The 25,861-nt window shown below is 39.5% G+C and overlaps 2 protein-coding genes across 4 annotated transcripts in view; one reads left to right on the top strand and one right to left on the bottom strand.

The window, feature by feature from the left end:
- Nucleotides 1–15,739: 15,739 nt before the first annotated feature.
- p2ry2.1 (purinergic receptor P2Y2, tandem duplicate 1) lies at nt 15,740–20,785 on the bottom strand. Of its 2 annotated transcripts, XM_088921517.1 has the most exons (2): nt 20,720–20,785; nt 15,740–19,039 (listed from the first exon to the last, which is right to left on the bottom strand). In XM_088921517.1, the coding sequence occupies exon 2, from the start codon at nt 19,013–19,015 to the stop codon at nt 18,017–18,019; it is 999 nt and encodes a 332-aa protein (XP_088777643.1). In that variant the 5' UTR covers nt 19,016–19,039; nt 20,720–20,785; the 3' UTR covers nt 15,740–18,016. The 2 variants fall into 2 exon arrangements, with proteins under 2 accessions (XP_088777643.1, XP_088777642.1); XM_088921516.1 differs by lacking the exon at nt 20,720–20,785 and having other exon boundaries at nt 17,986–19,066.
- A 4,361-nt stretch (nt 20,786–25,146) lies between these two features.
- Nucleotides 25,147–25,861, top strand: part of LOC148830424 (F-BAR and double SH3 domains protein 2-like) — a 78,581-nt gene continuing 77,866 nt past the window's right edge. Inside the window, exon 1 of one of the 2 annotated variants that reach the window (XM_088920915.1) lies at nt 25,147–25,368. In XM_088920915.1, the coding sequence (XP_088777041.1) occupies nt 25,348–25,368 (21 nt within the window). In that variant the 5' untranslated portion in view covers nt 25,147–25,347. The remainder of the gene's footprint in view (nt 25,369–25,861) is intronic. The other variant, XM_088920916.1, reaches the window with a different exon arrangement.

Raw genomic sequence — 25,861 nt, forward strand, 5'->3', positions numbered from 1 at the left:
CATTAGGAGCTTTTTTCAGTGTGAATGCCTACTGATTCTGACAGGGATGAACACAACAGACAAAGCAGTGATACTGTTTGTATGAAAGTTTTAATTACAGGAAGATCACTGTTATCTCAGATTAATTAATCAATATGTTTCTGAGGGCCCTACTGACAAACACATGAAGTTCCCCGTTTTGATATGAAACTCACAGCAGAAAGCAGAGAGCGGGGACATTACACAGCACAGATTATGATAATGTCACTAGCAATTTAAGAATCAGTTTGATATCCCTCACCAAAATCTGTAGACTGCAAAAGAGATACCATATGCCCAAATGTTAAAAATAAACAATTTGTACTCTCTTTGTGTAAAATTGACCATTTTTAGTAACATAATATTTTATCGTTGTATGATTAAATGATAAATATCCCTCTGAAATTATGCAAGTCTGAAATCAATCCAGGAATTGATCAGAATTTCAGAACACAATTCAATGAAATAAAGATCAATATAGCATAACTAAAGACTTATTCCTACTCTGTACAGACTCATTCCTGTTTCGTAATTATTTAAACGATACTGCCATTCCAGATGTACACTTTAGCCTCCACATATGCTCCAATTAATAAAGGAAATGAAAGTCCTCCTCATGTAAAAGAAGAACCACATTTCCCCCATAGGGCTGCAATTGTGATAAAGAAACTTAAGCGAATCATTTCAGTTTCACTTCTAGAAGGAAGGTAAAAATGTAAGCTTATATGACAAACAATTCTGCACATACAGTATTATTTTTTTGCAGCGATGCGGGCGTAGATACACGTACTGTACCCTAATTTTCCAGTTCGGTAATGCACACACGTGGTTCAGCCTTCAAGTAGCCTGTTTCAGCCCTGTTCAGACAACACAAGCCAGCAGGAATGGCACCTAAATACCAACATGAGAGACTGATTATAAGGAATCCACTCCAACACATGTCAGTTCTCATTTACCCTGTTATGCATCTCTCTGGTAATTTTACGCACGAGGTGCATGTTAAATAACTTGAATGCCTAGTGAAGGATGCAAAAAGCAATGAAAAACTTTTAATATTTTTTTTCTCATAGTTCGTGTTATGATAATATCTTACTTGCTCTTTGACCTAAGTATTTCCCTTGTAAAAGGAAAATTTAGTGTAAGTAATAGGAAACAGCCTATTAAGAGTACTGAATCGGCCATTAGCACTGAATCAGTGAAAGAGGTTTCATGGCTGAGTGAAGTAAGCAATTGTTCCAGGTTTATTATAAGTTAAGTTATTGAATTTCACAATAGTGCACTATAATGTAGGACTAATTAACTCATCATAACACTCTGGAGCTAATTTTAGGTGTATTTAATCCATATTTTTGGTCTTTGAGACACTGTATTGTAATTCTGGTTAATTAATAACAGTGATCTATCAAATCAATGTACTATACTGTTGTTATGATTTCATAATCAGAAAGCGCACAATCCGACCTCCCCCATATTATCTTATCCTTAGGCTGTTATACACTAATGGATCTAAAGCTCCAATAGATTGTGTGCTTAAATAAATTTTTAGAGATAATTATATTGGCTTTTGCACTTATTCTGTGTTTTTATAAGCTGTTAATTCCCTCATTTTAGGAGTGGACAAGAATATCTGATTTTAAACTATAGTAGTATCTCTGCACTGTAATCACATTGTTCTGTAAATCTGTAACTGTTGGATCTTGAAGAAAAGATCTGGGTTTTTGTTTTGCATCTGCATTAGAAAAATAAAAACACCGCCAACGTCTCTTCACTGCCTGTTGTTTGTTGCCCAGAAATTAAAAGAGCAAGCAATTGTTTTGCTCTCGGAGATACAACTCTCTGAGACACAGAGACACAAAACAATTTTAATTGTAGCTGTTTGGGATTCAGAAGATAAAGCCGAGAAGTACTGTAGGTTTTTGACTTTGGTCTGCTTCAGTGATATCCACTGTCAAATCATTTTTTTACTTTCACTGCCTGTTGTCTTCACTGGGCTTTGTGGGTAACGGTTTGAAGCAATGGCTTTGAGAGAAGTTAGAGTTTGTGGACTTCTATTTTTTATTACTATGTGGCATCGCCGAGATTAGAGTAAATCAATTTTTTTCTGAACAGGCACTTCCGTGCAGCTTTACAGGGATGGATTCAGTCCAGAAGGTCACAATGGCTCTGTTTTTTTTATTTGTGGGAATCTGGAAACCTTTGCAAAGTGGTGTCAACGTGCTTTTTTTTCTGTCTGTCTTGCCTTTCAGCAGCTCTTGATATATGGAAACCAACAGTCAAACACTTGGTCTCACTTGGTGGAGCTGTAGTCTTCCTAGGATCCCTCTTCGATGACAATAAGTCTTTACAGTGTGTTTTCCTGCCAAATGAGCAATTGTGAAAATAGCCTGTTATATATCAAAGTTCTGGATACCACAGTGTTGAACTGGACAATGAACTGTGACATTTATTGACCACATCTCAAAGGCTCAATTTAATTTTAGTGATGGAGTGCTACAGTGAGCGATTTGGGGATAAATTGATAGTGGTGGAGGAAGATTTATATTACACTGACTCATTTAATAAAAATGAAAAAAAGAATTTTGCCAACAAGCCTGTCAATAAAAAGACAGCCTGCATGGTTTCTTTATGTGGTGGAAAAAAGAAATCACATAAATTTTTATATGGAGCAAAAGTTCAGGCTGTCCAGTTCCAAGTCAGTAGTCTTAAGTCCTTGTTAATAAAAACAAAAGATGTGGTGTTCCTCATCTACACATTACTGCAACTTGAAGAAATTGCACCTCTATTATGCTGTGAAAAGTTAAACAGTGAAAATTATATATTTCTGTGAAATTAGGAGCAATAGTTGTATGAAGATTAATCTATTTAGGTTAGACATTACAGTAACTTATTTCATAAGACATAAGACAGTTCATTAAAAAGCTTCTCTTTTAATCTGCACTTGGGCATAAAATAACTCTATATTCTATAGTTCTAACCTCTAGTGTTACAATAAAACAAAATTATCCAATACTTGGAAAACCCTAAATTATACAATTACACGTATACTGTATATATGTATATACATATGATAAAATATAGGAACAAGTAAATGTTTATTCCATGCTGAAAAGAAAAGAGAAAGAGTGTTTCAGCTGTGGGGCCTTCTTCAGGTGTGAAGAAGGCTCCACAGCTGAAAAATTGTGTCTGGAATAAACCTTTACCTGTTCCTTTGCAGACTACACATGCTGATGCAGTTACCTACGTGAACTTCTAATATGAAATTTATATGTATATAAATGCCCTTAGAATGTTGCTGGCAGAAATGTCTGGATGTGAGATTGTTCAGGACATTCGTGGTAAACCCAGCCACCACAACAGTGCTGATAGGAGGCATCTTTGGCCGACCCAGGTTGGAAAGATTACAGAAACTAGATTAGAAAGAGAAGGCATGTGAGAAGTCACCTCTGTAAGGCAAAAGCAACAGCTGCTAATACAGAAGACCCCTAAACCAGAATACATTCCCCAGGTATTCCCCAGAGGTACTGGTGCCCAGTGCAGGTGTCTCGGCAATGGTAAGATCAACTACTGTTCACACATCAACATGGGTGGTAGACACCTTGACTTTGAAAAAGAGTGATTTTTCTTCCGGTGAAACATTTGGCAATGGCAGTATTGGTAAGTATAAGAGAAATCTCAAAACATTCACAGAGGTCAGTTTAAGGGAATAATATTGTTTTAGTGGTGGGAGCACCACCACCCAGTGGGATCCATTAATGCTGACATTATGAGTTTGTTTGTTGCTTGTAGTGACTGTCGCTATCTACTGTAGCATTGGCCTGACAAAATTCTGAGAGCCATACATGCTTTCTGAATTTTTCAGGATCTCCAACATTAGTGTCGTCCCATAATCTTTCATTCCTGCACCGCAAGAATCATTGAGATTTTCCATTTCACCTGGGATTAATATCATGTTCGGCTGCTCCATATTGCTGCAAAAACCTTGACCCATTTGAATGCCTATGAGAGGTCTTGTTTGTTTGGCGTGTAGTCTTTGATGATTGGAAGAGCATCAAGACATGTATCTCACCTAGGACTTCATTTGTAGTATCTGTCTTGCATCCTCCTCCATGCCTGCTAATCTGCACCCTTGCAGCAGCTCCCTGATTCATTCCATACACTACTGAAGGGGGATTTGGCCATCGGATAGACTGCCACTCCCTCATCTAGGCAAGACACACCAAATACTTTCTATATAGTTCATCCTTCTATCAAATTCATTAGGATCTAAACAAACTACTGAAAAAAAATTGTTTTCTTACCTGAAGTAATCTTCAGCTACATTTCAAAATCCAGTCAAAAAAAATATTCATTTTTTTCCCCTTTCTGTAGTTGCAAAGTCTAACGCTGGGTTTGCATCGTTTGAAAAATGAATAGCAAATTTTTGTGTTGGGTTTCTAAATTAGCTTTCTGTAACCAATTTGCATTTTTAGGAGGTTAATCCAGCCCTTCCAGAATGGCAGCATCTGACCTCATAGTTCAAAGCACTTCATTGCCACATTAGAAACCACATGCTCTCCGTATGTAAATAACTAGACAGAGAAGGAAAAGTTCTGGGTGACAAATAAAATATCACGCAAATATTTACTGATTGCCTAAACTTCAATTGTAAGACCAATAAGCATATTCAGACTTTAGCACTAAAATAATTTGTGGATAAAAGACAATGGCTCTGCTGTGTACATTCCCTATTTGTTTTGAGGCGTTCACTTCAATAAGTGTAGAAAAACAATTTTATCGGGAAATTGTTGACACCGGTTAAATATACACTACTGAAAAACCAGCTGAAGTTGTTACAGGATGAAACAAGAACGTATTTTCGTAGTTTACTTACCTCGTTAATGGATTTTGACAATTTCAATACTTGATTAATGACATCTTGTAAGGTCTGTAGGTTCACAATCATCTTCAAGCTTTAATACGCATAAAATTATTAAGCTATCATAAGCTTTAATAAGCATTAATTAACTCAATATGTCTGCATATCTGTTCTGTCCTTTTTAATGTGTATCCTCAGTTTACACTTTCTATTGATATTGTTGGTACGAGTTCAGGTGAATAAACAATGACAGAAAATAAGAGCTGCCTGTCGTATGCTGCAAAGTCACAACAAGCAGAAGTGTGAAAGAAACAATCCGTTCCCTGTCAGCACTGGAAATCTCTTGTGCACGCCTTCACATCTGTAAACATCTGGATGTGGTATTGTTGTGTGACACCAACATTATGTTTTAATCTGAAAAACGAAAGGGACAGTGCAAATGTGAACGGTAACAGAATCCAACACTAACAAATGCTGTGCGGATCTTTTACAACATTCATTAGAAAGGCTGATCATCCATTCCTTTGATGAGTTACATTCCCCCTGCTCATGGCTCATGCAAGCAGAGAGCTATAGTGCTGTCTTGCTGCTATATGGAATGTGGAATGTAAAAAGCAGTCATTAACCATACGCTATTTGGTATTATATGGTATCTGCAGTATAAAACGTATTGAATGCATATCTTTTAAATCGCTTCTTCCTTGTAGAGTTCAATGCGTCATGAATACCGCGGATTTGGTAAGGGGTGATCTGCATTTCTCACATATTCTTCTGTGGTGTAATTATTGTACCTTTCTAACAAACTGAAATTAAAAACATACTGAAGCAAAGTTGCAACCCAAAAAATAAACGACTCAAAAGCTTGTTGAGATAATCATGCATTCTAAATCCACGTCAGTTGTATTTTTGACAGTGTGTGGAGTGTGTTTTGGTCTGTATATTAGGTGCTGTTCTCTACCAATGCCCAGGAGTTTGGTTACTCTCGGATGTGTCTGTTTTAGCAGTAATCAATGCTCAAAAAGATAATGATGACTGTAGTGAAGAAGACTAAGAAATTAGATGGGGTCTGTTGTTTCTTTTTCTTGAGTTTGGTTGAGATATTTACTGTACGTGATATTTAGGGCCATGACTCAGCCTCTATCACTACATTTCCTTTTCCTTGGCTAAGTATTATTTTAATCTTTCTTTCTCTTTTTTGTTTTGACTAAAACATTCTAATGTGCATTGTGTATCTGTGTGAAGTGTGTGTGGTCTGTTTTGTAATGTGAGTGCTTTTGTGTTTTCTCTCCCTGTGGGGATGGGGTGTAAATAAATAAAATTAATGCTAACAAATGTTAAAAAAGATAAATGCACATCAGTGCCAGTGGTAATTTTGTGCTTAACCCCAAAAGGTTTTTTTAAACTGGGGACTAATTGGTAATATTAATGTTGTCCAACACAGCTGCAAAACATATGAGAAAACCAAGTGTGCACTGTAAATTATTAACGAACAATCATTCTCATTGTGCTGGACTATAGATCTGGGAATGCCTGGGTAATTCATACAGAATCTCATTGTACACATGAGCTTTTTTTTTTCCTTTTGGAAAGCTTCTTGAAGATTTTTTTACAAACGTATCATTCTGTTAGCTCTTTAACTCAGTCCAAGTTCACATTAATTAATTGAATGCGTAAATCCAAAGATAAGTATGAAACCTTATCGTAAATATTTACTTGTTACATAAATTAATCCCTGTAGTTTATTACACTTGCATTAACACAGGGGAAGTAAGCAGTGGTTAAGAACAAAATCATTTATTGTAACGAACAGTTCTTTCCGGACCCTATGCGGACGACACAGTCCGACGGAGTGGGGGAAACACTAGGGAAAAGTCATGCAGGAAAACGGGGCTGAAGACAGGGGGGCGTGTCCAAGGTGCGCTGGTGCACGGGGGAGACGTGGCGTGGCCGAGGCGAACAATCCCAAAGAGTAATCCATAGAGTATCCAAAACATGAAGGTAAGTCCAAAACCAGGAGATCCATCAGAGGAGGGAATTAAAACACGAAGGCCGGGCCGGAACCGGCGGACGGGGAACAGGAACGGGAACCGAGGTTAAAACCTTAACGGGACCAGGCGCCTCCTGGTCCCGGACTCGCACGATATGGAAATCAGATGCAGAGCCCGGATGAGCGTCAGCGCCTGGCTTTTAAGGTGGGCTGGGAATAGGGAACAGGTGCAGAGAATAAAGTCTTAGTGAAAGGGCTGGAGCACCCTTAAGGAGGGGGGACTATAATCGTGACAGTACGCCCCTCCTTTTCAGGGCGGCTCCGAAGCCCTAAGAAAAAAAAAGGGGAGAAAAAAAAAACTGATGGAATCCAGGCTGCCAGGGTGCCGTCCGCGGGGTCCAGGTGATGGCTCCGCATTCTGTAACGAACAGTTCTTTCCGGACCCTATGCGGACGACACAGTCCGACGGAGTGGGGGAAACACTAGGGAAAAGTCATGCAGGAAAACGGGGCTGAAGACAGGGGGGCGTGTCCAAGGTGCGCTGGTGCACGGGGGAGACGTGGCGTGGCCGAGGCGAACAATCCCAAAGAGTAATCCATAGAGTATCCAAAACATGAAGGTAAGTCCAAAACCAGGAGATCCATCAGAGGAGGGAATTAAAACACGAAGGCCGGGCCGGAACCGGCGGACGGGGAACAGGAACGGGAACGGGAACGGGAACGGGAACCGAGGTTAAAACCTTAACGGGACCAGGCGCCTCCTGGTCCCGGACTCGCACGATATGGAAATCAGATGCAGAGCCCGGATGAGCGTCAGCGCCTGGCTTTTAAGGTGGGCTGGGAATAGGGAACAGGTGCAGAGAATAAAGTCTTAGTGAAAGGGCTGGAGCACCCTTAAGGAGGGGGGACTATAATCGTGACATTTATCGCCTGTGTTTTAATATCTATCCATTAACACGTCTGCTAGCATTGTCATGCTCTGCAGGTTTTTAGAGTTTTCTCTAGCTGTTCTCACCAAGACAGAAGTTGTGGTTTCATGAATGGAGGAAGGATATTGTGAAACAACTTTCAGACTGTGAAAGCACCATCATGTTTTAGCAGGTCTCTCACAGAACCCCTTAATTTAGGTAGACTGTCTTCCACAGAGTCATATGATCATCTGAAAAGGCACCAAAACTCTAATTTCTGCTTTGTTCTTGAATATCATAATAGCCCCAGCACCTTAATTGGCGTTTTAACTGTGATATCCTTGCTAAACTCCAGTTTGACCATGTATAACTTGGCCTTCCAAATTTCATCCCTTAATCCAGTTGGTGAAGTAATTTCTTACTTTTCCACTGGGTAAAGGGAGACTGCTGGCACACCTAGGTGGGTGCCACACTTATTGTTATTTTTAGTAGTAGTAGTAGTAGTAGTAGTAGTAGTAGTAGTAGTAGTATAATACAAATTCCTGGATTGCTATCTTAAAACTATTAATGTATCTTCAGAATTCCACATCCGGCCCAAACAGTATTGATTAAGTGATGGCTCTGTTGGATCTTTTAGTTGCCACTCAGTAAATCAATCATCTAACAGAAATAACGCGACAAACCTATTCCCAACAATGATCAAATGAAGATTGCATCAGTTCCTTTCACCCAATAGTAAGAGACTTTCATTAAAGTATTGACAAACGCTGTAGAAGTACTGGTAAGAAAATACATTTAATAATTACAAAAGCTGTAGCAGGATTACGTACTGTAAGCTTGAAGGTTTACAATTTGGTCAATAGATCAAGTGCTAATGCGATCTGAAGACTTCTACTGACTTCTGTAAACTTTACTGTTGATTAAAAAAACAATGATGAATGCATTGCTGGGAACAGAAAATAGGGATTTACTGTACAATCACCTCGCACTAACTATTCTTCTGAATGCATTCTGTAACCAAAGCAAGTAGCAAGCTTTTCATACCATCCTGTTTGCCATCAGCAATTTGGCTGTAAGGAGTGTTAACAAGGAGGGCTTTGACACCTTTGTGTGCCTGTATTGCACTCTCAAAAAAGACATGACTCAAGGCCAAATACCCCTGTGAGGGAGAAGTTATTCTAACCATTCTGTCTGCTTTTTAAATAGAACTTCAGAAACTTCACCGCAAGCATGTTATTACACAACTTTCAGTGAAACATATAGCTGCACCTTCAGCTGCAAGTACGGGCCCAGAGCTGTTTTAGGATCTGCACTTAATCTGAATCACATTACAAATCCTGAGTCAGCTCATTACTATGGGGCCTATTCATGTTTCAGCTATAGTTAGACCTGTGACACCTGAACCCATAGAAGAGAGACATGGGTGATGTGATGTGTGGTAGGCCAACGTGTTTTTAGAAATGGTTGCAGTAGAGCTCGGACATACTGGCACCTTGATATCACAAGTCAGGTTAACTATATTCAATGTGTTATTATCTAAATATATAGGAGGATGAGAGGTAGTAAGTGATCCAGGCGTAATTTGCAATCTGGCTGAACACTCATCTGTCAGCGTTGAAAGAAACAAGACTGCTGGTTGGAGATCTAGAGACAGCTCTTGTTGCATAACTCGGGAAACTAGAGGAGTAAAAGAGTTGCTCATTTGCTTCGCCATTTCAGGGTTAGCAATGTAAAGATAGATGGGAGAGTGTGTATCTTTTTGTCCAACATTTTGGATATAGAAAAAGTACTTCACTGAGAATTGTATTCTCTCCACGTCGCAAATGTAGCCCTTGTTGTGAAGGAAGGGATATTTCGGCAGTACAGCTGCCAATAGCTGGACATGTATCAGACCACTTTTAAAACCTGGCTATTTATTTAACTTACCATCAAGCCCAGTTTGCTTCCCTGCTGAAACCCTCTTTGGAATTATTTTGTCAGAAAATGACATTGCCAAAGGAGCTTCCAATCTGTACAGCTGCTGGATTACTGCAGTACATACTTGCTGATTTATTTGGCTTGTGCTTGCATTGCATCCAAAGCAAGTTACAGTATACTTGTACCCATTTACAGTTGGATATTTTACTAGCATGAGCTGGGTGAAGTACTGTAGTTTACTCAAGAGCACATCAGCAAGATTCGCACCCACATCCTTCCCATTAAAGCCAAGAACCACACCTACAGCTCCACTATGTCAACATTGGCTCAGTATGAGATGTTTAATTCAAAAGGTCAAAAAGCTGCTGTGTTAGTGAAACACACTTAAAATACATTCTCTGGTGCCTGTAATGATAGAATAATGTTATATGGAAAGAAAACACAATCATTTTACAAATCCTCTTTTGCTTACTACCTCATTTCAGTGTGAAGAAGATTTTAATTTAAGAAAATAAGTTTTATTAATAACAAAACTGATATCAATTGCATAAAATAAGTATGTACACTGAAATATGCAGAAAGGTAACTCCATTTCTCATAATGGAAAACTGTGTATTAAATGTTTTAATCCCTAGTTTGGTAACATGTTTAGAAAGCCTAACACTCCAATTATTAAAAAGCTAGCATTTAAATCCATTTGTATTAGTATGCAATTAAAAATAATCTGCTGAGGTAATATTACACTATTCTTTCATTTTTTACTTGAATTGCCTAATTTAGTTAATGTTTACCTCACAAAGTTTCAGATCTGCATAGGGTGCAAAATCATCATGTTATTTAGCTGGTAAACATTGCTGATGCTTTTCGTACTTTTGCTGAAGTCAAATGTTTTATGTTTCGTCGTGCACAGCCAGGGAACACATTTTCCTCATTGCTAAAGCTCTGTGTTATTAAAATGGACCTAATAAACTGTGTGGTGAAATATTTTTTCATACACCCATATTTACCTGTGTAAACAGACATCGAGACAGCAGTCCATTATAGCTTTATTTTTTTTGGACAAGACAGGCGCACTGGTGCAGTGGTTAGCATTGCTGCCTTACAGCACTAGGGTCAGGGTTCATTTCTGGGATGCTCTCTCAATGGAGTTTCCTGTGGCTGCTCTGGTTTCCTCCCTCAGTCCAAAACATACTGGTAGGTTAATTGGCTTCTGGGAAGATTGGCCCGAGATGTCAGTGCGTGTGCGTCTGTGTGTCTGCCCTGCAGTGAACTGATGTCTAATCCAGGCTGGACTGCCTTGTACCCATTGCTTGCCGCGATAGGCTCCTACTCCCCCATAACCATGAATTGGAGGAAGCAGTTAGAAAACGAATGGATGGATGGATTCTAGACAAACATCATGAAAGTAAAAGCTACCAATCCAAACTTATGACATGCTCATGTCTCACATTCATAAAGGCAATGCTCTTGTAATTAGGAGGAAGAAGGGGAAAAAGGAAGAGGTTAGAAGACAATATATTCTTATCAGATATAAACACCTCCTCAACCATCAGAATTCATCCTTCATCCTTTCCTAATTTTAGTAGAGCCAAGAATATATATTATGCAGACTGCGAAATTAGTGCATAATTTAAAATACAGTATAGTCTTTTCAATAATTCATGCACTAAAATGAGAAAGTACATCTTTGCCATACATTGCCAGCTACTTTGTGAGATTTTCTTGTCATCCTCCCCTCTGATTTTGAATGTTGAGCAGGTGAAAAATATGCATTTTTCTTACTGATTTGGGTGAGAGCTTAATATAATATAACAGGGACTAAAAATATTACGTTTCATGCCACATGTAGTCAGTGAAGTTCTCAGGGAGAAAAATAATATGAGAGCTAGGAATCCCGATCGTATTGAAAAGTTTTATTCACGTTTTATTTTTGATGGCTTTCTTCCTGCAACACCACCGCTGAATCCCACCTCTTTCATAAAAATTGTCATGGATAGCACCTGTACAATGTCCATCGCACTCATGTTTGTCATATAAAACATTTGTTTAATAACATATGGAATAGATATGTCATTTTATGGGGATTGTGTATGTGTGTAGAGTTGTAACCTGTTTAACTTTAGGCTGTGGACCTCGATTGGGACATTATAGAGGGTCACATAATCATTGCTTACAGTCTCTCTTTGAGAGGTTCATATTCATTCCGAGACAAGTGCAGTGTTGGAGTTCAAATGCATGGCGATCGCCTGACCTTGATAAGCCCTTCACGTGCCTTCGCTGGAAGAAAATATTTGGGAAAGTGGAATGCTGTAATGCAAAAAAACATCCCGTGTTTACTCCACATTACGAATAAATTACTGGCAGATTGGACACCAAAAATGGACATTTTCAGGGTATAAAAGAAGTGTTGTATAATACTGCAGCCTGTGTATAATTGTAACCAGCTGAAAATGGTATGTTCTTGTTTTTTTCTGTCCTGTACAGATAGTTACATATATCAATAGAATTTTTTCCTCTTGTTATTGTCAATTTCGTCCTACTTAAATCATGTTTCCCTTAGCATCCTTCTCAGTAGGTTCCCCCTGTCCTGAAGCTACAGGATGAACACTACTGTGGAATCTTCTCTTTTGGTGGGATGTCCGAGACACCTGTACCATCCCAGGGCAGCTCCAAGTGCTGATGGTATTGTAGCGAGTTCGGGTTCTTGGGGGGTTTCTGCCCTTGCTGCTCCTGTTCCAGTTCCCCGCCTCAGGATCAAACCCGGGCCTCCGGCGTCGCTCAACAGGGATATGGCCGGCTGAGCTAAAGTAGGTCTTCGTCATTATGCACAGGGGAGTAGAGGGAGGTGCCGTCACTGTGCTTCAACCAGCTTGTACAACCTGTATGTCTTCCGTTCGTTCACACTTTCCCCCTCTTAATTTTCTCAGCAAAGGCCTATCCCATCCCACTTCCAACACCAATGTAGTGATTTTTTTCTGCCCTTGCCGCTCTTGCCCCAGTTCGTCCCCCTCCTCAGGATCAACCCCAGGGCTCCGGCGTCGCTCAACAGGGGTTATTGCCGGCTGAGCCACAGAAGGCCTTTGTCAGCCATCCCTGTTATGTGCAGGGGAGTAGAGGACAGTGCCGCTACCGCACTGCAACTGGCTCATACAACCTGTACGTCAGCCGTTCATTACAGTATGTTATGCACAACAGTAGTGTGTTTTCTGACTTTTCAGTGTATATAAATTAGCAACTTTGCCAGTACAAAATATTCTGCATTTGGTGATGGCTCCAGATGGCTTTAAGCAGATGCCGATAGTGATAACAAGTCTTTTAATGGCTTCTGCATTAACAGCTTTTGGCAGCTAACTGTTGTGGTCCCGTAGGTGTGCACGCAAAATAGATTTTCATCATTTCAATCAAAACCAAGAAACCTAGCAGGGTTTGGTCAAGTTAATGGAAAACCATCCAGCTAGATACATTTGCCACTACATCTGTTGTACTCAAGATTAACAATATCAAAATATTAAAGGTGTTTCTGGGTAACATTCTTTCAGTTTCAAATTGTACTGCATGTGATTTTAACAGAGGCATCTTAAGGAAGCAATAAGATGATAGCAATTATCGGTAGGGTGAGAGTTTAAAGTTTTAGACATGCTGTAGAGTATGTCTTTAGAATGGAGAAAGATTAGCGTATGTGGCTTTTCATGAGAGCTTTGAGTCCAGTTGTTATTTGAGTTCTGAAATTAAAGTGCTCTTTAAAAATGACAGCAAAGACACTCTCCCCAAGGGTCTGCTAGACAACCAGCATGACAATCTGACACCTTGTTGTGCTCAAATACGTCCATGGAAAGGAGTGCACAACACACTGCAGTTAGGAAAGTGAATTGATGGGTGTCAGATGTAGTAAAGTCACCCAGCATGTTTTGCATACCGCATTAAATCTTGCCGTACTGGTAAAGCAAAACATAAATTGTGGTGAGACATTATCAGGAAAACAGAAATGCCAGCGAAGTATTTTAATAACAAAAATATGAAAATACTGTGGAATGATACAGCATAAACATTAAGGAAGCATGGTTAACCACAATTAAACCACATAACTGTGAGGGGATATTTTATGATTTTCGGTTCCAGTAAAGAGTTTTATTTCTTCTCAGTCCTAACAAAATACACACAGGGAGCATAGCCCATAGAATTCCTTTCTCAGTGTCTATCTCTGCTCTGTCTCCCACACAAGAACACATGCCTTGAACTCTAATCATTCAAAAGCAAAATAACACCTCACCAACTTTGCAAATTTAATTCCATGACAAATCTGAGACCTACAATCGCAGATTTAAATAATATCCTGATTTATATCCCTAGTTCTTTCATTCAAGTGTTCTAATGTGACAAAAAAATCATCAGAACTAAAGTGACACCTAGTGGTCTTACTAAATAATAGTGGTACTGTGACACTTTGACACTTCTGTGACAAATAATAATAGTGAGACACTTTTAATTATTAATAATAATTGCTTACACTTATATAGCGCTTTTCTGAACACTCCACTCAAAGTGCTTTACAGGTAATGGGGACTCCCCTCCACCACCACCAGTGTGCAGAATCCACTTGGATAATGCAACAGTGGATTATCCATAGTGCACCAGTTAACTCACCACAGACCAGCTATTAGTGGGGAGGAGAAGAGAGTAATGAAGCCAATTCATAGATGGGGATTATTAGGATTATTACCATGATTGGTAAGGGTCAATGGGAAATTTGGCCAGGATGCCGGGGTTACACCTCTACTCTTTTCGAGAGACATGCTGGGATTTTTAATGACCACAGAGAGTCAGGACCTCTTTTTTTACGTCTCATCTGAAGGACGGCGCCTTTTTACAGTATAATGTCCCCATCACTATACTGGGGCATTAGGACCCACACACACCATAGGGTGAGCGCCCCCTGCTGGCCCCACTAACATATCTTCCAGCAGCAACCTTAGTTTTTCCCAGGAGGTCTCCTATCCAGGTCCTGACCAGGCTCACACCTGCTGAGCTGCAGTGGGCTTGCAGTTGTGATTTGCAGGGTGATATGGCCATGCTGGCTTTTCTGAAGAATTCTGATCCAGATTCTAATCTGATCCTTTTACGGGAGGCTGACCATCCCAGATGCTTAACATCTGAGATCTGCCCAACCTCAGGATTTATTCAGGAGATATCTTTAAAAGATCTTTTAAGATATAGTCATTACTTTTTTGTCTCGATCAGAGATTTGAAAAGTCACACACATTCTGTACAGGGCTGATTAAAAGGTGAAACAGCTCGTAGGACAAGACTGTATTTGCATTGTCAGAAAACTAAAAGGGCTCTGGTGGTTTGTCACTTTCCAAAACTAAGATGAAATAAAAAAAACTTTAAAAAACCCTAAACTTGTCAAGATAGTATGTTCTGAACTCATCATTTGCAAATATATTATTAAGATTATTTTGGATACGTGGATCAGACGTTATGTATATAAAAGAGGGAAAAAAGCATTTGAATTTTCAATCCTTGCCTCCTGTGAAGCGCAGGGAGATGCAGGAACGTGCTCCAAGCCCACTGATTGTCCTGCTGGTTTTCAGCCAGTCCTTCTTGCTGGAAAAGCAGTTCAAAGGTCAGAATTAAGTAATTCATAACACTACCACCATGCATTTACAGTATGTCCTCATTGCTGACAGGATGCCTTTTAATCAAACACCTATCAGATTATCTCACCAATGAGACAAAAGCAGAGATCTGATGAGGAGCACGAAAGTTTTGTGAACCTGTGAGATCTCTAACAGGCAGTCCACTTTTTCATGGTACCGTCTTGCCACAATGTCAATATCCCAGCTTCACCTGCTCAAAGATGTTATACGTATTTTGGTCACTAAAGTTAAAAAAATTATTTTAAACAGAAATGTAGAGTATTTTACTCAAAAATACTTCAGAATAAACTGTATAGAACATGGTTATTAATTACAGTTGAAGTGCCATAAATGTTTCCTAGCTTTGAATGTGTTGATACAGTAATTAAAAGAATACAAGAAACCAAACTGAAGCATCAAGAAGAAATCACATCTGTATTTTTTCACAAGGTACAGTAAGTGAAACGGTGAAAACATATATATTCATCCAAGTCAAAACCATTCCTGTTTTTACTTACGTCTGGATTTTTTCAATTCAATTCTAGAGCAGACCCCATCCCGAAATTAGATATCCAGTTCTCAGAAGAAATCCAACGCTAAAAACAGATCATGTTTAGGTATTTCTATTAAAATACCTGGCAAAGCCCCTGCTCCTTGATTTTTGATCCATGCCACTCTTTACTATAAATGCAGTTTCATTTATGTAGCTGGAGTTTGCAGTTTCAACTTTCAGTGAGGCATTAAAATTGAAGACAACAATCATATCACCTATTTGGCTGTTGTTGTTTTTTGCCTTTTTGACAATAGGTCATTACTTTGATTGATTCTGGTTTTTTTCCCTATTCATTTCCCATAGTCAATGCAAAGATTTCCCTCATCCATGCAGAATTTTATTATGGAAATCAGTGACACACAGGCAGTACAATAGGAAACAAATTAAAGCACTTTCTTGTCCCAAATGACTTGCACACAGAAAAAAATAAATATGAATTCTGTCTGCTGGACCCATTAAAATGTTTTTAAAAATCATATTATTCAAGAAAAACCTTTTATTTAAAAGCCTGTAGGCAAGTTCTGCCGTGTTTCCTCTGACACGCTTGTTGTGGCAAAATATGATATTAAAATTGTTTCCTGTCTCTTTTATGTACAGTAGTGCTGTGCACCATTACTCTGCTTCACATGAACTATTTTGCTTCATCTTATGTAACCAAATAGCAGCATTTCCAGTCATCCTCGTTCAGTAACCACAAAAAGTGTGCTATAATTACATGACCTCATTCAGTGACGGTTTATATGCATGTCCATTTGGGCAGTTTTGAGACACTCTTGGCACAGAGAGAAATATTTTTTCTTTTTTATTCCCTTGTTTCATTACATCTCCCCTGCTTTCGTTGTCATTTTTTTCAAAGTCCACCAAACTGAACCGATAGTGGCATGCGGAGAGTTAACGCCGCACAAATGCTTGAAATTCCAGACATGTCAGATCTTGTGTGAGAACTGTCTTGAAAAGATAACAACGGATCATACTGGACCCCTGCTCAGAGCCCAAGATTAACCAGAAAAAAACATCATGTTGGTGCTGTCATCATTTAGGACACCACATTAAAAACATTTTTTCAATATTTTCAGTTCATGAAAGGAAACTAACATCAACAATGAAACTAGCAGCCTGTACTAAAGTTAGTTGCATGAAAATGTATATTCACCATCTGCAACACACATTGAAGTGTATACAAATCCGACATTTTGTTCTAATTTGACATCAATGACCATAACAGGCTCAACCATGGGTCATTTTAAACGGGTAGTCCCTATACAAATTTGTATAATACACATTCTACATCTATTTAAAATGTATTTCCTGATATTTTAGAATAATGTTTCCCAGTTCTTTATGCAGACACATATGGCTAGTCTATATTAAAACAAATTTTAAACAAAAACATTTTTTAGAAATAAGTACAAAAACAAGTTTTCTGTGGAAGCAGGATGGATACCTTTCCTTTTGCGAATAAAATATACGTTCCCTTCTGGATGATGAAAGCTCTCATGTTCCACCATTAAGCTTCCAGCCTTTTTTTAATCCTTTTCTTTGGAGCAGATCATTTCCTGTTTGTTTCTGAATTATGTTCACATGGCGAACAATATAACTGGGCTCAGATTGGCTTCGTAGAAAGTGTGGCTCCACTTAACTGGGAGAGATGAACCCACAAGCATCAGACGACAGACATGAAGTCTGCGTTTCACATCCGTTTGGGTAGAATTGACCCATCTTGTCTTTCCCTGCTGTATCTGTGCTTAAACAAATATTTCCCTGAGCTCTTAACAAACCCAAAGGCAAAGTGTCAGCTGGGATGATTGCCATTGTGCTGAAAGGTCATTTGAATTAGAGGAGATCCATCAGGAGAATGGCCACCTTCCTTAAAGAGTACCTGTTCCTCACTCACAGCTCCAAGAGATAACAATTTTCAAATATTTGGGCATTTTCACGCTTCTTTACTCATCATTGTGACACCACTTTGTTCCAGAACCTGCTGATATGGCTTGCACACCCTTAATATGATTAAATAGTCCTACAGTTTATATTATCCTATCTCGTGTCATGCCTTTCTGCCTCTCTACCAGTACAACAGGTAGAACTGCTTCTGAGGAAACCAAGCGCTTTATTTACATTATTGCTTCATGGTTTCCATCCATTACAGTTGAGTGGAGGAGAGCTTTGCAGTGCCTGCTTTGGGAGAGAGTTTCTTCTTTTCCACAGACAGCTTCTTACGAATTCCCTGCCCTGCCAGGAAGTACAATATGGGGTCCAGGCAGCTGTTGACGCTGGCAAGAGGCCTCGTGACCTTGTACGCAATGCTGGCGCCTTCAAGGGCACTGCAGCTGATGTCTTTGCCTAGGTATCTAAAGACGTAGTAGAGAGTGCGAGTGAGGTGGAAGGGCAGGAAGCAGACCATGAAAACCACAAGGACGATAATGATCATCCTGATGGACTTCTGTTTAGACTTCGACGAACAGGCCCCGCCCGCACTGGGCTCTAGCAGCTTCCTGACCATCAACCCATAGCAGACCACGACCACCACGAATGGGATGCAGAACAGCATGATGGAGATGAAGGAACTATAAACCAGGAAGTCTTCAAACAGTTCGCTGCTGGTGGTGTCGTAGCACACATTCACCTCCCCCACCTCTGTGGTGCGAGAGAAATACAAGATGGGGGACTGAAAGGTTATCACAGCGATCCAGATGCCTACGGACATCAAGCGGGTCCTGTGCTTGCTCACCCACTGCAGGGACTGCATGGGGTAGCAGATGCCCAGGAAGCGGTGAATACTGATGCAGGACAGGAAGAGGATGCTGCCATACAGGTTGGTGTAGAAGAGAAAGCGAACGATTTTACAGAAGGGCTCGGTGAACGGCCAGTCATTTTCACCTGCATAGTAATGTATGAGGAAGGGCAGAGTGAAGATGTACAAGGTGTCGGACACAATCAGGTTGAACATATAAATGGTGCTGGGCTTCCAGCGCTTTGTCCTGAAGACAATAACATACATGGCGATGAAGTTGAGCGCCATTCCAATGAGGAAGACCAGCCCGTAGCTGACTGGAAGAAGAAGGTACTTAAAGCTTTCATCGAAAGAACATCGGTAGGGGCTGCTCTGGTTTGACTCACTTTTGTTGAGGGTGGCCATCATTCATCAACAGGGACTGCCCAGGAGCTGCCATGGGGAAAAAGAAAAGAAAAGGGCAACATTAAAAAAATGAGAGCAGACGCAGGCACCCCAGATCTCCGTCCATCTCTTTATCGACCCAGCAAATCCCTCATGAAGATTTCTATGATTCACATACCTTTTCTATGGAAACTGCAGTGTCATTTAAATTTGCTATAGCGCGCACATATACTGTATGTACTTCACTTCCTAATAGTAAAGATTAGAGGAATCCCATGCAAACTCAGTTTTATGTTTTGAAAATCAGCGAGGGAAGCTGGTCGATTTAGAGCTGCCTCGTTTTGTGGTTCCAGAGGCTTCACAACAGTTGCAGTCTGCTGCCCAATGTTAGCACAACGTCATGAATTATTAATGCTGCGGTGTGGAGGATCCATTAGGGCTTGACCTGGATGGGTTCGTATCCTGTTTGAGGCTCTGCTGCTGTGCTCTTGAGCAAGAGATTTCAGGATTTCAATCAGAATTCAGATTGCTCCAGCTGTATAAATAGTGACAAATGTCGATCTCTTTGGAGAACACCGGCAGCCAAATGAAATAATAATTTATTATAAAGGGCAATGTAAATAACGTGAAACAACTCACTGCTTGTTCAAAGCCCTCAATAAAGACTCCGGGCTGATTATGTTATAAAAGGCACTTGGGTTGGAACGGTGTTGCAACAGAGAAAACAGTTGCTTGTGAACTGCAAATATAATGACTGAAAGAGTTGTTAGATGCTAGTTAGGTAAAGAATTTACTTTCTGCTTTATAGGGAACAGAGTGAGGTCTTGAAGGCCTTACATGGTAATAATTATTTATAATATTTATAATACTTTGCTGTATTATACTCTGCTGACAGCTATCGTCATTTACTACCTATAGTGATTATTATCAAAACATAAGGCACTTTTAAGGTTGTTTTGACAGGCTTGAGGTTATGTGTTCGTACAAACTGTAGACAGTTTACACAACAGTATAATTTTCTACCACTTTTGAGAAGTATTGGGCTTGTTTCTGCTGCTTGTATGTCTGTTCTGCAATCTAATGTACAGATAATAAAAACTGAAAGCTTAACGTTCTTAAATTGTTCTTTACTCCACATTTCTAAAGGGAATACGGTATCTGTATCAATCTCTCTATTGGAATCAATCCTTCAATCCATCAACCCAGTAAATCATCAACCAATCAATATTTTATTTTCTATTAATAGCTTACAGCAGTTTACCTTTTGCTTTGCTTTCCTTTTAAAATATTTGGGTATTCACTAAAAAGTTAATATAAAAATAAATACAACTTCCATTACACCAAATAAAAAGTGTCAACTGAATTAAAGTAAGCTGATGGGTTGACAACATATATTCTTAATCACGTCAAACATTAAGTTTTTCTCTTTAGGTGCAATACGAGTGATACACACCAGCAGAAAGGTGAGTAAAACAATTGCACAACCATACGTATGAGATGCAGTATGTTAAGAATGTTTTACATGAATCAACTTGAAAAATAAGCTTAAATATTCATTCAAGGCCTGGGCTTGTGTGATCACTGTGTAATCACTTCAACAGCAGTTTTGACATATATTGACCCATTATGTTTCATAGATAGAAAACGTGAAAAACCTGTATTTGTGATGTCGCTCTGCCCCTTTCTCAAAAAATGTTAATGTTGTTTTATATAATTTCATTTACTTACAGTTTAATGTCTCGTTAAGGATGTCAAACCCCTGCTACTAGACGCATGGTCTGTTTCCTCTTGCTCACTGCATACAAAATGATCAGTACCTTCAAGTGGGAGTTACAGCACATCTTTGCAAGTCAGAACTTGTGAATCTGTGGCATAACCAGCATGTCAGAGTGCATTGTTTGCACAGTATAATGTCAAGTCAAACAGAGCAGGTGCAGAAAGCCAGCTGTCAAACAGGAGGGAAAGATATCAAAGTTAGGATATAACCATCTTTTTACCGTTTTGTTTTCTTGGTATCATCAGTTTATACTGTCGGTGCTCCGTAAAAAAAATATATTTTCAGGAAGAAGGACCACATTCTTCGTGAAAAAAAATTGGAACCAATCACAACTTGTTTTTACATACAAAGAATGGCAGTTATAGTAACAAAAGTGAAAATGAAGCCTGAATAATAATTACACGCATAGTGTACAATGTCACTGCAACAAATCGGTAAACAACAGCATCTTCCTTTCCAAAGTATATATATTTAATTGATACAACCTGTGTGCACTTTAATAATTTGTAACACTGTCGGGCTTCTATTATTTTCAGATTATCAATACAGTTCATTTCCATTCCCAGAAATAAATGTCATTTTCAATAACACTTACAAAACTGAAATTAAGGCATGTCGGTGTTGGCACTGTACGGGCTACTGCCTGTGAACAAAACGTTTATCAAAAGAAAGGGGTGAGATAAGACGTCCCTTATGTCAGAAGCAATATGGCAAACTTTAAAATGGTAGGAGAAAGTCTGGACACACAAGAATTGGTGGGTGGCTACTTTCAGTAACACAGTAGAGGGGAGCAGCGAGAAACCCATTAGGCACCGCGATCGTTTATATCCCCACTAAATATATGTTTTAATAGTAAACATTTCACACAGGAGATGCCAGAAGGGATAGCGGTGTCACGATCGTTACTCCTCCTCTTAAGGGCGCTCCAGCCCTTCCTCGTTCTGTCCCATTCCCCACACCTGTTCCTTATTCCAGCCCCTCTTTAGTTCCACCTTTAAAGCCAGACGCAGGCGTTTGCCCGAGGCTTCTCATTGATTTTCGCATCGTGAGAGCCCGGGGGTCCTGCCGCGTCTGGCTCCGTTATGGTTTTAGTTTCCTGTTCCTGATTCCCTGCCCCGCCGGTCCCAACCCGGTTCTGGTTTTAACTTCGGATGGATCCCCTGGTCTTGGACTAAACCTCCCGTCTTGGATTGTTTGCCCTGGATTCACTCCCCCTGGACACCTGCACTCCTCGGACACGCCCCCTGTCTCCTGACACTTCTCCTGCATGACTATTTTCCCAATTGTATCCTCACATTCCGGATTGTGTCGTCCGCATAGGGCCCGGAAAGAACTGTTCCTGACAAGCGGGTGCATGTGTCCAGGAATCACTGTGGGAATGCCAAAGGAAACATCCAGGAGCGACACCCCTGTTGGATCGCCACGCTTCGGGCACAGGGCAGAATGCAAAATGTGAAACGTGACACTTCCCAGTCCTTCAGAGCCGCAGAAAACAACACAGTCCAGATAAATGCAAGACACATTCGAAAACCTTTGAAAATAATAAGCTAACAAGTCGTTGGAAGAATTCTCATTTTTGTTTCTGTAGGGAGATGGAAAATGTATTTGAGGGGAAAAAAAACAGGCATTTCTGATCAGTGGCTTATTAAAAATAATTGGAGCATTCATAATTACTATAGATAAGTTAACATTGAATAGAAAACCTAGTCAATGTCTTTCTTTGTTCAACAAGCACCTCAAAGGAACATAGACTCTACATTTACATTGCTCTAGAGAGCCTTATGATGATATTGTTGGTACTGGAACTGTTAATTTGTACCCGAGTATGTTTGTCCAAAAAAGCTAAGGTCAAAGCCATGATGAGGATTGTACTTACAGATGTAAATCTACTCAGATCCCTTAGAGGCATAATTCAGGTACTGACAACAAATTTGGAGTACATGTTATGAAACAATGTAAAAATGTTAGTCAAAAGGTATCCTCCCAGGTATACTGTATGTGTTTAGCTATAATTTACTTTCATTCTGGTTACTAGAGTGTCGCCTAGTGGGGAGAGTGCATAATACCTTTCTTTTAAAAATGAGCTTCTCTTTTGAAATCCTACGCTGCATACCGGAAACTATATTGCAACATTTAAAGAGCATTTTTCTTGTGTTTTCATTTTTCTTTCCCAGTTGAATGTTTGAGTCTCACGGGGCTAGTAGCTAAAGACTAGTTTCATTTTTCTCAGTTGATTAGTACAGTCATAGCAACCATCCACAGATGGGCCCTTGACCCTTATTTAACGGATAATTTAATTATCCGTTATTTAAAACGAGTACACTTCTGATTGTGTTCTTCGCAGTTGTTGAAATAATAAAAGGGTCAATCCAAGACATCACTGGGGTTTGAAATTCTCCAAAAACTACTTTTTTTCTGGACTATTGCATGGAATCTGAATAAAACCCCGTTACATTTCAGTTAGAAAACACCTTGTGTTCTTTTGAGCTGCGAGTGTTCTTACAGATTACAGCGATGAAGCAGAAAATGCATCTGCTGTTATCCCAACATCATTCATCATCTGGCTTTGCTTTACATCTGAGCTGACAGCTTATGACACCTGAAGAAACTAGAACTACTGCAACAAATGCCTTGTTTCTTCTCCCCCTCATGTTGACTTAATTTAAAGCTCTCAGAATAAGAAGTTGCTATACTAGAACAGAATTCAAAATCTGTCAGCTGAATTTTAATAGAAGTAATTGGTTTAAGAACCGAACTGGCGATATGTGTCATGTGGAGAATGTTTGTCGTTGGGAAAAAATATTGCACATTGTGTCGATTACCATTTAGACATCATTGTATACCTCCTCATCACGGAGAAAACTGCAGCTCACCGATGCCAACCATTGACTATCCTTCTAATCAGTCAGCATCCGACTAGAGGCATCTTCTAGACGAGGCAGAGTATTGTTTATAACATCAAAATGTAAAAAAGATACACCACAAAAAAGGCAGTCATCTTCATGACTACTGGGAGAGGAAGTTAAGTGATTATTTGAATTAGAAATTCCACATCGGTGATTTTTTAATCATTACAGCTATTGTTATAGATTTCTACATTAATAATTATATGACTTAACGCTTTCATAAAATTATCAGACCTGTAAATTGTTTTTGTTTTTCAATTAAAGGGTTAGTTATGACATTTTTTAAACCCTTGAAGGACATCAAGGATGCTGAATCCCTTTCTCTGGGTTTGACTGCCTCTCTGTTGCCTAGCCCTCTCCAATCAATGTGATCCGCATCGTCTGCTTTTCCTTGTTGCTGAGCAGGTCTGGAGACGCAATCCTGCAGGGAATAGAAATGTTTGACACCCGTTTAAAGGAGTCAATAATGCTGGATCACCGCAGCGCGGCGCTATTCTCTCGGTTTCTGAGAAACCGGTCCACATTCTTCCGTGCATCAACCGATTTATGTTTTTTTTTGTAAAAAATTACATATTTACTTTGCTTGATTCGTGCAAAGCCTGGAAGTCTTGATACCCTGAAAAAGACGTTATCCATTATTATTGGTAAATTTTTACATAACTTTACTAGACATATCTTCATCAATATAAATCTACAGTAATAGGAATAATACTGAGAAAAAAACAGCAATTGGCATTTTGATTGTGATACCTTGATTCTCGGATGACCTGTGATGATTAAAAAGCGGTATTAATGTATTATATGTATCAAAATCATGCCCCGTTAATTTAAAATTGTATTCCCTGTCGGTAAATAAGCTAAAGAAAATAAAACCGTCGCTTAACATATCACCCATTACTCACAATACAATACACTTTGTTAAATGTCAGCATTTATGCTAGGATATTTGCAACAAATTATTTTGATACTCTTCCTAGTGCATTTACAGTACATCATTATAATATTTCGTACATACCTTTATACTTTTATTGTACTGTGCACAGAAAGAAATTAATTTGTTCTTATGAATAAGCCAACCACATTTCTACTCCAAACCTTGCCTTTTAGGTGACAAGTCATACTTGCAATATATTTGGGCTTATTTGTATATTTGTTCCCCAGTTCTCTGTAACATATCCTTTAATTTAGTTGCTCTCTTCTGATGTTTTATACCGAAGTTTATTTTTCTACCGGTTGGACATGGTGTGCCTTCCCCCCCTCATCATCAAACACGATGTTATGTAAATAAAAATCCCTGAACAACAAAAAAAAAACCTTTTTTTTTTTAATGAAAAACAGCACACACTCTCCCTCTCCCTCGGATAACCTCAGCATGTCGCCATTGAGCCTGTTTTGGACCGGAAACCTGGCGCTGCATTTCCATTGCATTTCGGCTATTATTTTCCTGCACCGAGCCTCTGCGCTCTGCAGTGCTCAGCCTGTGCGAGTGGAGGTGGTTATCATGGCCGTCTGAGCGAATCCCGACCCGTCTGCACTCTTTTCTCCGTCTCACTCTCCTCTCTCTTTCCTCGGCTCCGGGGTCCTACATCTTTTTTGTTGTTGTTGTTGTTACACCTTTTCTCGGGCTTAAACTCACTTCGCTAAGGATTTATCATTCATGTCAGAGCTCAAATATGCAGCCTCCTCCGAGAAAGGTAAGTTTTTTTTCTTCTTCTTTTCTTTTCGGTAGTCGAAAATGATGCCCCCCCCCCCCCAGAGGGGAAAAAAACTCAGGCAGACTCTTATTTTGTCTCGGGGAGTATTTTGAACGTGCCAGTTCATAATGAGCAGTCGGGGACGTCGCTGGCAATGTGGTGTATAATATATAACGTTTTCGCCCATGCAGGAATGCATTTTTCACTTACGATTTCGGGTTTTGCCCAGTGCGGAGCAAACGGCAATAAGATTGTAGCGGAACTTAACGGTGAACTTAAAATGTTCATGTGGGGGTATTTTACTGAGCACACAGCAATGAACGATGTTTTGTTTCGGGTTTTGCTAGCTGTTTTGGCACCAGTGATTTCAACTTTCTTCTGACCGATTTAACTTATTTAGTAAATAACTGACTTTATAGGCTGCGGAGTCACGGTCTATAAAGGAGACCCGGACAATATTTTATTTGATCTGGACGGTGAGAGAAAAAAAAAT

This window comes from Atractosteus spatula, chromosome 7 (genome assembly GCF_055471065.1).
Source record: "Atractosteus spatula isolate fAtrSpa1 chromosome 7, fAtrSpa1.hap1, whole genome shotgun sequence".
NCBI classification, from domain to species: Eukaryota; Metazoa; Chordata; class Actinopteri; order Semionotiformes; family Lepisosteidae; genus Atractosteus; species Atractosteus spatula.

Coding starts and splice junctions, on each gene's coding strand:
- p2ry2.1 (XM_088921517.1), bottom strand. CDS start 19,015: ATGATGGCCACCCTCAACAAAAGTGAGTCAAACCAGAGCAGCCCCTAC.